Source organism: Antedon mediterranea, chromosome 5 (genome assembly GCF_964355755.1).
Source record: "Antedon mediterranea chromosome 5, ecAntMedi1.1, whole genome shotgun sequence".
NCBI lineage: Eukaryota > Metazoa > Echinodermata > Crinoidea > Comatulida > Antedonidae > Antedon > Antedon mediterranea.
In genome coordinates, this window is record NC_092674.1 from 25,368,828 (window position 1) to 25,381,742 (window position 12,915).

The 12,915-nt window shown below is 35.1% G+C and overlaps 2 protein-coding genes across 2 annotated transcripts; one reads left to right on the plus strand and one right to left on the minus strand.

Moving 5' to 3' along the window:
* Nucleotides 1–1,633: 1,633 nt before the first annotated feature.
* LOC140049268 (uncharacterized) lies at nt 1,634–3,888 on the minus strand. The gene is made up of 2 exons (XM_072094111.1): nt 3,811–3,888; nt 1,634–2,789 (listed from the first exon to the last, which is right to left on the minus strand). The coding sequence occupies exon 2, from the start codon at nt 2,764–2,766 to the stop codon at nt 2,308–2,310; it is 459 nt and encodes a 152-aa protein (XP_071950212.1). The 5' UTR covers nt 2,767–2,789; nt 3,811–3,888; the 3' UTR covers nt 1,634–2,307.
* A 7,808-nt stretch (nt 3,889–11,696) lies between these two features.
* Nucleotides 11,697–12,866, plus strand: LOC140049181 (uncharacterized). The gene is made up of 3 exons (XM_072094001.1): nt 11,697–11,893; nt 12,015–12,228; nt 12,600–12,866. Exons 1-3 carry the CDS (start codon nt 11,833–11,835, stop codon nt 12,799–12,801), a joined length of 477 nt encoding a protein of 158 aa, XP_071950102.1. The 5' UTR covers nt 11,697–11,832; the 3' UTR covers nt 12,802–12,866.
* Nucleotides 12,867–12,915: the final 49 nt, after the last annotated feature.

A 12,915-nucleotide genomic window follows, 5' to 3' on the forward strand; every position in this document is an offset into this window, starting at 1 on the left:
GGAGTCTAGCAAAAATAGAAAGACAATTAATGCAGCAACTATACAACGTCAGGCTAGGTATATAGCTAGCGTACGATGTTCGTACGTTATCGATGTTTACCAGCTAGGCCTACAAAACTAAGCCTAGCTAGGCTAGGCCTAAGACCGTCCACGAGAGGTCGATCGCCGCGAGCTACTTAGGTAGTGCATTGTTTCTCACTTTTTATCATAATTTACCATAAAACGTACATTTAAGACAAGGAATGACATGGTTTAATGTTTTTAAAGTGATATATATGTATTATTTTCCAAAAAACGTCCAAAATTGCAGGGAAGGGGTCTTTAAGGTGAGTTTCAGTACAAGCATGTACCTTTAACTGTCATGAAACACGTATAGAACGCCGTTACTTCTTTCTTCGGCTCTTTTACCATTACGTTCGGCACTTTCACCATTTCATACGGCTCTGGTAAAAGAGCCGTATAAAATGATGAAAGAGCCAAATGGTAAAGGGCCGAATGGTAAACGAGCCGAATAAGGCAGTAACGGCGTTCCATAGACACGTCTGAGACTGCAGATGACCAATAAGCATAAACATAATGTCTAAAATAAAATCATTGGTCGTCGAAAAAACAATAAAAATGCATAATTACAACCTGTTTAGTTACCATAGGCATAATATTAAAAGGATGCTGATCAGTATTATCTTTATTTAAACAGCCGGTCACTGCCAACTCCAACAATCACGACGCCCAGGTCACATTGTAGAACTAGTACAAACTCTTCTGATGCCTTCCAAAAGGCAGGCTTCAAAGTCGATTACCCGCTCGGCGCAAAAGGCTTTTGTCAGCAAGGGAACCCCACAACGAAGGTCCAAGGATAGTATATACTTTTGGAAATATGCAAGTGTATGAAGACTGAAGGCCATTTATAAGTAATTAATATTATTATAATGTAGATATATTTTTAAAATCTTAGCCTTTAAACCGCCATGGAAGGACCGAGAGCCTTCCAATATCATTCGTGCAATATAATAGGATAGGCTTAAGTTAGAAAAAAAATACATCTTATAACCACAATAATTCCCCTGTCGTAATCAGCTCCACAGTCGAGACCGAAGCCAATTAAACGTGCTATAAGCCTAAACAAAAATCATGTTTTGATGAAAAAATGATTCATATTGAAAAAAAAAAAACCCATTCAACCTATTCAATATCTATTAAAGCGGAAGTAAATAATATAAATAATAAATTAAAGCTATAATAAAGATGATAATATATTGAAAGCAATTAGAGGCCATGGTAGGGCAAATACATTGTGTAGAAAATCGACGAATCTGGATTCAAATAATATATAGACTAAATGCAAGGAATGTTTGGGGGAAAAAATGATCGATACTGGAAACTAGTTTATAGTATAAACACATAACCATGTGCATTAATAGAGATAGTCTATGCAGTGTTTATCATTGTAAGAACAGACGGCTGGATTAAAAAACAACCAAGACGTATCTTATGGAGACTAACCATTCAAAATTTCAAACCGTAGTAAAATCACAAGACAGAGCTGCTCAATCTTAAATGTAAGTATACTTGTTTTAGAGAAACTGTTATTTATTATGATGTAGGCCTACTGTATCTAAGTTTATTCAGGTTTCTGTGACAATCCAGCACTTAGTAAAGTGATAGTGGGATGTATTTTAAGGCATCTATTTATATTCGGTCGTCATCGAAATTGTTCAACCCAAAAATACAGTATGGTAGTTTGTTCCATTTTAAGCAACTATGTATGGAACGCGAGAAGTGCAATAAATGATTATTTGTTTTCTTCAGGTAGTCGTTGTTAGCGTAACAATAATGGTATATGGAACGCGAAAAATGCAGTAAAACGATTATTTGTTATCTTCTGTACTCGCTGTTGATAGTCATTTAGTTCATTATTTTGTTGTTACAGGCCACTATGCTTATGTGTATTTGTTCTGAATTATGGTATAATAACAGTATGTGATTAATAATATTTAATTGAAGTTGTATTATTTTATTGTTCAAAATACATCAATAACTAACTCGTGAGGCCATTTCAGTTTCAGAGGAACTTATTTTTATTTCGCCAACTATACGCTAAAGCTTGTTACACAAAGCAATAGCATCATCTACCGTATATTTTGAATAATGAATATCATTTGTTAAGAAAAATGTATCCAGTATAGCTTGTTACACAAAGCAATAACATCATCTAACATATATTTTGAATAATGAATATCATTTGTTAAGAAAAATGTATGCAGTATAGGCCTAATTATAGCCTCAAAATCATAAGAAGATAGTATCTTATCTTGTGCACACAACGCATGATAACTCGTGGTTATCAACATATGGCGGACATTTGAGTGACCCACATTTTCCGACGGCAGGATAGATTACAAAGCCATTTTTATCCATTTTTGAATTATCCCTACTTTGAGGAGAGCCGTCGACGCAAAGGTATTCATGGGTGGCCTTGTGATGAGTACAACCACCCATTAATAAACCTTCGTACTCCTTGGTCCAGCCTTCAGGGCATGTACGTTTAGCTGGGATCATTATACTTGCTGATCGACCTTTTGCTAGACACACTGCGCAAGCTGGATCCGTGTCATGTACGTCATTCCACTGAGGGTATTGATCGGACGCCGTTTGGTACTCAGCACCATACACTTCAGCCCTATGAGAGCCGTTCGCCACCATTCGCTCGTCGTATTCAGGTTTCTCGGGTAAACACAGTGGGTTTGTACCAGCTCCAGTTTGCATAAAGTGCCCTCCTCCAAGATACCCTAAACATTATTATTCAAAACAGTAAAACAATAAACGTGGTAATCATAATGTAAGGTGTAACAAAATTGTCGGTGCCCAAATCCGACGCAACCATACAATTCCGGCCTAGAAATAGAATCTGCTTTTCATGTTGTAGTTGAGTATTTTTAACAAGCCGACACTTGTTATTACTTGATAATAGAGACTTTACAAAACACGACGGGAAGCCACAGGACGGTGCGATCATGAATAATTTATGCATGAGCTTTAACAAAGTAGGCGGAGCTTAGTGTGAAATTCCGTCGTCTTAACTTTTTGAGGACGATAAAGTTGCCATTTTCCCGTTTACGGAGAACGAATTGAACAAATATACATATAACCTTAAATATACAGTTCAAATTACACTTAAACGTTGAAAAAATATTTGAACTTAAAATTTAATTGTTTAACGAAATAACATTTTTATTGGGTTAAAATGGCTGTGTTAAAAGCAATACATTCTGCGAGGCGTTTGAATTCGATGCTCCTAGCTAGGAAGGCCTATGCTGTTCCACCAGAGCTAAGCGATTCAGAAGGGCCCACGCCGCAAGACACGGGAGGGGGAGAGGGATACTGTCGGTCATCGTCTTCGCGCAAGGGCTCGTAACTAATAAAACGGCTATGTTGACTGTATATGATTTTGCGCTCTAGCGAACACAAGATATATTCATCGTCCTCCCCTAACCGTCGTTAGTTAAAAGTCCTTTAAAGTGAGGTGGACGACCCAAGGTGAAATGCGCTGGTGACGTTCGGGAAGTTTAAAGGCAAGGAGAGAGGGAGGGGCGATGAAACCGAAAATAAGTATAAAGTGTAAATAAAAATAATGTTCAAAACAACATTTTATCACAAGTTTTATGTAAATTCATAAATTACATTTTGTTCAACTTTTTATATATTCTGTACACATATAGGCCTAGTACTATGGGTTTGAATGGTGGATCTTATGAATAATAAAGCTGTTTGTGATTTTAAAATTAATAATATTGATTTATTTTCACTTACCAACGTATACGATTTCTGAAGAATTTGGGGTGCAGTCCTTCCGACCCCAATGAGTATACTCAGCATAATTGTTAAAGTTAGTTGTAAAAGCTGTAAATATTAAATTACATTATATTTATGACAGATATTCCTTCATATCATTACTCTTAAAGATATTATTGTCCCCTTCAAAAAATAATTCTTAACAAAATGTTTGTTGAATGTCCCATTTTAATGCAACATAATAGTTATCCACTTTGACCAAAAATTTGATCGGGAAAAAAATGCATTTACTTGAAAAAAAAACTGGTTTAAAGCAAAATTTTTTTTCTATTTGTTTTCTACTTATTTTAATTAATCTTAATTTTTCATGTTTTTGGGGACAATACATCTTTAGGGATGTAATTGTGAAATAGAAATATAACTGTAAATTTGTTACCAAATGTAATGCGAAATTTGACCAACCACAATCTCGCCCCCACCCCCCAACCCAGTGTGAGAAAAACTAAACAGCTATTACGAGTTAGATGTGAACATCCACTCTGGGAAGAAGACATTCCTTGGATGTACCGTAACGTCGATATTGAAGAACTCTTCTTCTTTCAGGGCTCAAATCTTAGTTACTTTAAACGCATTGGAACGATATAGAGTCATATGTTATCCCATCAGATCCTACACAATACACTCTAGGGTAAGAGTTGAAAGACAGAATTTTTGCTGGATGGGGGAACTTGGTGGCCCCCAGCCTCCAGATCTGCTTCTGTAATAATTTACCTCCGCCAAGGAGGTATATGTAATCGATCGCGTGTGTTTGTTACTTGGCAAAAAAGAATTTTGCCAAGTATAGTATTTACTTTGTTTGTGTGTATGTTTGTTTGTTACTTGGCAAAAAGAATTTTGCCAAGTATAGTATTTTTTTGGTGTAGATAGGTAGCCTATATATTTCAGACCATTCGACCAGTCGACTGGCAGGGGCACCGCAAATCGGCACAGCTTCAAGACACTCCTCGACCATTATTCTGGTCAATCTTGATTTTAAAAAGGTCATTTTTTGCAATGGCGGGATTGTTTATATTAAAAAATTATTTAAACAAAATTATTAACCCCAGCAGGATTTTAACATGTAAAGCTAATACATAAAGCAAAAAAATGTATCTTTCAACATGCTCCCAATCAGTGGATATATTTTGCCAAGTACTTCACTCCGTTTCTGAGTGCTTTCATTTGTTTGTTTGCACGGTAGCGCCTACAGTATTCAAGTTATCGTTCTGGATTTTTGGGTGTAGATAGGTATATACTTTCAGACCATGCCTAATGAAAATCAATAAAATTGGTTTATCAATAACTTCACAAATAACAAAAATGATATTATTTTCAGACCGGCTAGAAGTGTTAAAAGATAGGAGACCATTTTCAAAATCCGGTAAGAAGTCTTAAAGTAATACGTAAAATAAAATTACATTTTCTCGAGAACTACTTGTCCAAAAAAAACTCATTTTGGACAAGAGGCAAGGGTTATAATTTGTGATTTGTAATCTTAAAACAATTTTTTAATGTACCGGCTTTTTCATACGAGCAGTTTAAAAAACCTATTTCTTTTCAAATTCACCCGTTTGTTTTTGGCGTTGCTGTTCTATTGTTATTCAAATTAAACTATTTTTAGTTGATAATTAGTTTTTTTAGTACCAGCCTGTTTCCTTACTTATTTCATTCTGTACATATGTATATACTTACAAAACATGCCTATTGATTTTCAGGAAAATTGATATATTGGTCATGTCACAAAAGCTTATCTTCAGTACGATATATTAAATACCACGCATTCTGTCTTCTTTTAACATGGACATATTCTTTGATATGGACCAAAATTAGTCGATTGGTCAAGAGGTTAAGCTTACTACATGGGTTAAGGCGGAGGCGCCGAAAATCGGCATAGCTTAAGATACTCCTCGATCATTATTCTGGTCAATCTTGATTTTAGAAAGGTCATTGTTGCAATGCCGGAATTGTTTGTATCAAGAAATTATGTAAACAAATTATTAACCCCAGCAGGATTTTAACCATGTAAAGCTAATACATAAAGCAAAAAATGTATTGTTAGTGCTATTGTTAGTCAACTGAAAGGCTTGTTATATAACCATTACACCAAACTCGCATACACATGCTCTGAGTGAAATTAGCCTAAATCAAACAGCATTAACACGCACACAAACTTATATATATTTATATTTTCCCGGAGAAATCTTATGTAGGAGAATTTTACAGTAGGCGGAGGTATGCGCTCTCGGGTGGATTTCTAGTTGTGTAATAGTTTTGAGAAATTCTCATAACTTATTAATGTTGTATTAGTTTAGAGCAAATCACGTCACATAACGTATCCACACTTAGAATTTTTAAGAGGTTATGATTTTCAGGCGTCCAAGTGATTGTAAAATAGGATATTCTCAGTGTAGAAATGGTTGATGAGAATAACAAACAGCACGCGGTCTAAAACTCGATAACTAATTGAAAATGATATATTTTTTGTAATTATTAAGAGCAATGTCACAATTAGATAATTTTTATTGTCTAAAAAAAACAAAAATCAACACACAATCACAATACGCTTACCTTTGTCACCGAAAATGAAATTCCAGATTACTCCGTCATTGTTTTTAGAGGCCTTTATAATAATAATTATTACAAAATATTATGATTAGTTTAATTCTTCACCATCCATAAGATAATTAATTTCAAGTATACATAAATTTGTCTTTTCAAAACTTTAATTAACGACTAACCGTGGCCTTATTACAAAGCTAAATCAAAACAAGAGTTTTCGGGCTAGAGCAAAACTATTATCATCAGTGCAAGTTAGAGTACTTGGACAAAGTAGATAGTATAAATAGACAAGCGCTGCTTGAGTGGACTTGAATAATTATAATAAAAAAGAGTTAATAAAAAGTCTTAATCTTGATTAAATTTCTTACCTTGGCTTCGGTTAGCAAAATCAGGCAATACCAAAAAATGACGGTACCTTTGAAGATCTTCATTTTCTTGTTGGTTCTTGGTTTGTACACCTTTAAAGCTGATGTAATGAAAATGTAAAACGTATTCTGTTTTTATAGGCCTATTAACAGCAGGTGCGCGGTCAGTAATTGGTGCTAGGTGTTGCAAAATAAATAAAATCATATTTCTAATAATATTGAAAATTAGTGTTCAAATAATATTTCTAATTAAAAACTAATCTGATTTAGTTCTTGAATACAAAAATGTGTACTGTTCCAGTTACATAATATAGTGTGTGTTTTGAAAGGTGTCCAAATTTCGTTTTTCCTCGAATATTTACTATTCAAATCTAAAAATTTCACTCTAATTGGTTGAGTATTACTTTCCCGGAATTACTAGGGTCTAGAATACTAGTTCTTTTTCTGTTGGTACTCTTTTTGATATTCGTCGATGCAGAACAGAATCTTCTTTTCAATCATAATAATATATCCCACTTGTCACCAGAATCTGGAATAACTTACCCGGTGAAATTCGCAACAAGATATTTCTGTTAGTTAGTTAAACTATCTCAGTACTTATTTTTTAAATAGTTTTGATGATGCTTTAATTGTAAAATGTAATTTTGTTGTGCTCTTTTCTGGGTTGACCAACTAGCATAGATGTTTAGCACCTGTTTGGTCTTTCCTTGCCGTTTATATTTTGTTTGTTTTTTCTATGTATGGCAGAAACTGAATAAAATAAAAAAATAAATAAAATATTTGGGAACATCACTACCATATGGGTACATCACACTTGTTTGTCAAACTAGTTTGATAGTGTATTAGACGGAGCTTTATAAGCTTAAAATTTTTTTCTTCACAGTGATATACCGTAATATATAAACGGTAATTAAGTAATGTTCATACCATCAATGTCTCATTAAATAATACCGTATCATTTACATCGCAGACGTTTGTACTAATTCAGTAACCAGTGATGAATTGATAAAGTTTTGCATAAGAAGCATTTAAAATGTTTTAAATAAGCGTGTTTCCACCTGAAATTTCATCAGAACAGAAATTACATAGGATACATAATCACAAAAATGTGATTGAAACATTATAAAAATCTTAAAATGTAAAAAAAAACACAAAAAACTGTATTAATAAAATATGTATTTTCTAAAATGGTGTCGCTCTGCTCTTTGAGATGCGCAAACGCAATTTTTTATGATTTTTGGAAGGGTTGATTACAGTATGTCAAACCTTTTCTGACTAAGGTTATACCACATCAGATTAACCATGGAACATTTCACTCATCCCTGTACCAAAGATTGTATAGCGCCGCTATACAATCTTTGCTTTAACCTTGTTATTTTATTATCTGTACTCAAAGTAACAAGTTTGTTCAAAAACACATTGCTTTCTTCTGTGATGTTTAGATCACCCGGTTTCTAGGTACTGTATGTTGTGAATAAACAGTAATTAAAATGTGAATAATTGTAATGATCATGGCATCTGTGATACCGTGAAAACTGCCAAAGTGGCTATGGATGAATGCAAATTCCAATGAGGCCTTTTTAACTGTTTGCATGTAAGTGTACTGTTATTGAACTGATATAGCCTTAGCCTTGAATATACAAACGACTGAACAACCACAACAAATTACCGTAACACCTCGAAAAGAAGCCCGTTTTTTTATTGCTCTTAGGTGGGCTTCTTTTCGAGATAGGCTTCTTTTCGAAAGTACTTTTGCAAACTGTAGAGGGGGCTTCTTTTCGAAATGAATGCTGTAAATTTTGTGAATTTCTACTACAAACAATAATATGACTTTTGAGACATTTTTTCAACCATGAAATTATGTTTAATATACCAATTAAAAAACAATATAAAAAGCAAAAAACAGTCCTATGATTCACCGTCAAATACACTCATTTCGTTATCATCGTCATAAATGTATGATAAACACGATCATACATATTAATTATTATCATCAGTCTTCATCAGAAGTATCTGGCATTAAATTATCCTACTACAGTAACTCTTAATGTTTGTATTGTTTATTTCTGTTCCTTTGACTCAGTTAATGAACCTATATTGTAGTCTATCTCGAAAAGAAGCCCATACTATCTTGAAAAGAAGCCCAGGGGCTTCATTTCGAGATGGGCTTCTATTCGAGAGTACTTTTGCAAACTGTAGAGGGGGGGGGGGGGGGCTTCTTTTCGAGATGGGCTTCTTTTTGAGGTTAAGCCCATGGGCTTCTTTTCGAGGTTTTACGGTATACGAATAATGAACGAATAATTAATGTTTCTCTGAAAGGCTTACTTGCGAAAAGTAGGTAAGCGGGGCCGTTGTACATCGGTCTTTAATTGGAGAGAGTCTTTAACTTGATGGAGACACTGTATTTGGGAATATCACTACCATATTTGGGTACTTTTTTGTCAAACTAGTTTGATAGTGTAGACGGAGCTTTATAAGCTTAGAATTTTGTTTTCTTCATAGTGATACTGAGTTTTTTTCTAAACGGTAATTATGTAATTGTCATATCATAATGTCTCATTAAATAAAACCGTACTTCACCCGGTTTCTAAGTACTGTATGTTGTGAATAAACACAATAATTAAAATTTGAATAATTGTAATAATCGTGGCATCTGTGATACCGTGAAAACTGCCAAGGTAGGTAAGCGGGGTCGCGGTACAGCGGTCTTCAATTGGAGGGAGTCTTTAACTTGAGGGAGACGATTTATTTTTAGTCGTGTGCAACGCGACATTACAGCTCACTATATCGGTCTGTAGGTCGGTCGGTCAGTAAACACTAATTTAAATTTGAGCACGCGACTGCAGCCATGTACAGTATGGCCTTGTATTGTTTAAGCACGTGAAAGAAAACAAAGTCAAGTGGATAGAATGAATGCAAATACAAATGATGCCTTTTAAACTTTCCGCGTGCCAATATTTATTGAACTTCTATAACCCTAAATTATTTTAAATATACAAACTTCTGAACAACCACAACAAATTTAAGAAAATATTATTGGTTTATTATTTCAACCAATATTTACTTTTGTACCAAAATAACATGCATCATATTTGTTTGGCCAAATTGCAAGAATTGCGACCCTAGTAATGGCGCCAATTCCGTGAGAAAGTAATTTTAGATTTATTTTGAATAGTAAATATTCGAGGAAAACTAAAATGTGGCCACCTTTCAAAACACACACTATATTATGTAACTGGAACAGTACACATTTTCGTATTCAATAACAAAACTAAATCAGATACGTTTTAATTATAAATATTAGAGTAGGCCTATTCAAACTTCTGACAAATCAGAAAAACAAATTTGTGCGTGTATAGGTGTATTATTTCTACCGATATTAACTTTTGTACCAAAATAACATGCATCATTATTTTTTGGGCCAAATTCCAAGAACGACGACCCTAGTAATGGCGCCGATTCCGAGAAAGTAATACACAACCAATTGGAGTGAAATTTTAGATTTGATTTGAATAGTAAATATTTGAGGAAATCAAACATTTGGAATTGGAATTATGGCACAAAGGTGCATGAACCATGTTTTATCTGCCACGTTTCAAAACAAATATTCAAAGTATTCAATAACAAAACTCAGATACGTTTTAATTATAAATGTTAGAGTAGTATATAAGTAGTATTAGTTTCAATATAATTATATTCGACAGGCTATACAGGGCCTTCAGTATACTTGTTTCTTTCTTAAGCGTGGTTCCCACTAGAACGCAACGCAACGTAAAGCAGCGACGTATCGACGCAAAGTGTTGTATTGCGTAATCACAAGTGGGAACTGACATGCAACAGTGCTGGAAACATCGCAGGTTTGATTTCACGCAGGCGGGGGCAAACACAATTATTGGAAGGGAATTTTCTTACGTTGCGTAGGTTGCGTTACGTTGCGTCGCTAGTGGGAACCACGCTTTACTGGAAAAACAATGAAAAGACGTCGTCGATAATGAGGTGGTGCACACATTTGAGAGAGAGATAACGTATACTGTAGGCATAAAATTGACCATGTGTATCATACTTTTACCTTTTTATTACTTATTGGTAATTGTCCGCCAATCAATATAAACACTGTGTTTCTTCTTACTCCATTGGTCATCCCATTCCGAAATTTTGAAGCAATAAGAAAAATGGCCTATGCTCAAGACAGTTGTTATGGGCACAATAAATTAAAATACGATGAAAGTTCTTTCTAAATTGGTCAACTTTATTAATGCCATAGCTTGAGCGCCTTTCACCGATCGAGCGACTTTCTATGAGAAGAAGAAGTCGTGTCACATAAGAATATAATAAACGGCTCTGATTGTTAAGCTTTGGTTCCCACTAGGGCGTACCGCGTAATTTTACCAATCACAAGCTATGGATAATCCAAACTGATGCTTGTCATGGTCAACTCGCTTGCGTTTTCTAGTGGGAACCAAGCTTTAGCGCTATCTGCCATTCATTTTAATACTGCACGCCTTTATATTGGGACCGGTAGTGATATTTATTTCCGTACACAAGTCCTCCTCATGAAACATCACAAAATAAACATGAATATTCATTAGTCATATCCATATCCAAGGTGTGATGTAAGAATTGAGCTAACTACAATTCGCTAATGCGAACAATGCTTTCTGTTGAGCCGTCTGTTTTTGTCGAATCGATTAGACAAATCCCATGAGCAACTTATTTTTACTTTATGGTGATAATAGTGAGAGAGATTATTTAGAGGGTTAGGTTTTAGTTATATTTAGGAAGTAGTTCGGCTATCTTTCACATAAGTGGTCCCCAACTTATGTACGAAAAAAAAATCGCGACCCCGTAATTCAACTGTGTTTCACGTACAGTAAGCCTTATGCGAAATTTTGTAACTAGACTGGAGAGATTTGAATGAAACCTAGCCACAATGACCCTAACTCATGATTTTGTTTTCACGAAACAGTATGCTAAGACAGTACCGAAACCATCAGTAAAATCAAGCATTTCGAGAAGAAACGTAACTGATGTTTCCCATGAAGATGAGAGTGTTTGGCCATTTTCAACGAATGGAAACATGTCGTCGAATTCTTCCATATTCCCGTACAACGGTTGTAGCAGTGAAAGACGGTATCAAGGTATATGCATGTACATACAACTGATTTCGAAAAAAGTAAAACGCAATGGCTGATGTAAAACGGAATTTGAATCATAATATAAACTTGTTGTATATATAGCATGATAATTTAAATTTTCCAGATCAACCTAACGTTTTAAGCAATACTGGGTTATCGCCTGTAATGTTATCTGGTAATCGTTACAAACAGTATCAAAGACCTAGTCCAGGATTCGCTGTAGCACCACGTCTGCGTCTGCCAAAGAAACCAGTACCACAACCTAAAGGAGCCAGGTCAATGCCTGGCTCTTCAATTATTCGTTATAACAGACAGCGAGGTGGTCACCCACAGTTAAGGTGAGTTTCAGTACAAGCATGTACCTTTAACTGTCATGAAACACGTATAGAACGCCGTTACTTCCTTCTTCGGCTCTTTTACCATTACGTTCGGCACTTTCACCATTTCATACGGCTCTGGTAAAAGAGCCGTATAAAATGATGACAGAGCCAAATGGTAAAGGGCCGAATGGTAAACGAGCCGAATAAGGCAGTAACGGCGTTCCATAGACACGTCTGAGACTGCAGATGACCAATAAGCATAAACACAATGTCTAAAATAAAATCATTGGTCGTCGAAAAAACAATAAAAATGCATAATTACAACCTGTTTAGTTACCATAGGCATAATATTAAAAGGATGCTGATGATCAGTATTTTTATTTAAACAGCCGGTCACTGCCAACTCAAACAATCACGACGCCCAGGTCACATTGTAGAACTAGTACAAACTCTTCTGATGGCTTCCAAGAAGGCAGGCTTCAAAGTCGATTACCCGCTCGGCGCGAAAGGCTTTTGTCAGCAAGGGAACCCCACAACGAAGGTCCAAGGATAGTATATACTTTTGGAAATATGCAAGTGTATGAAGACTGAAGGCCATTTATAAGTAATTAATATTATTATAATGTAGATATATTTTTAAAATCTTAGCCTTTAAACCGCCATTGGAAGGACCGAGAGCCTTCCAATATCATTCGTGCAATATAA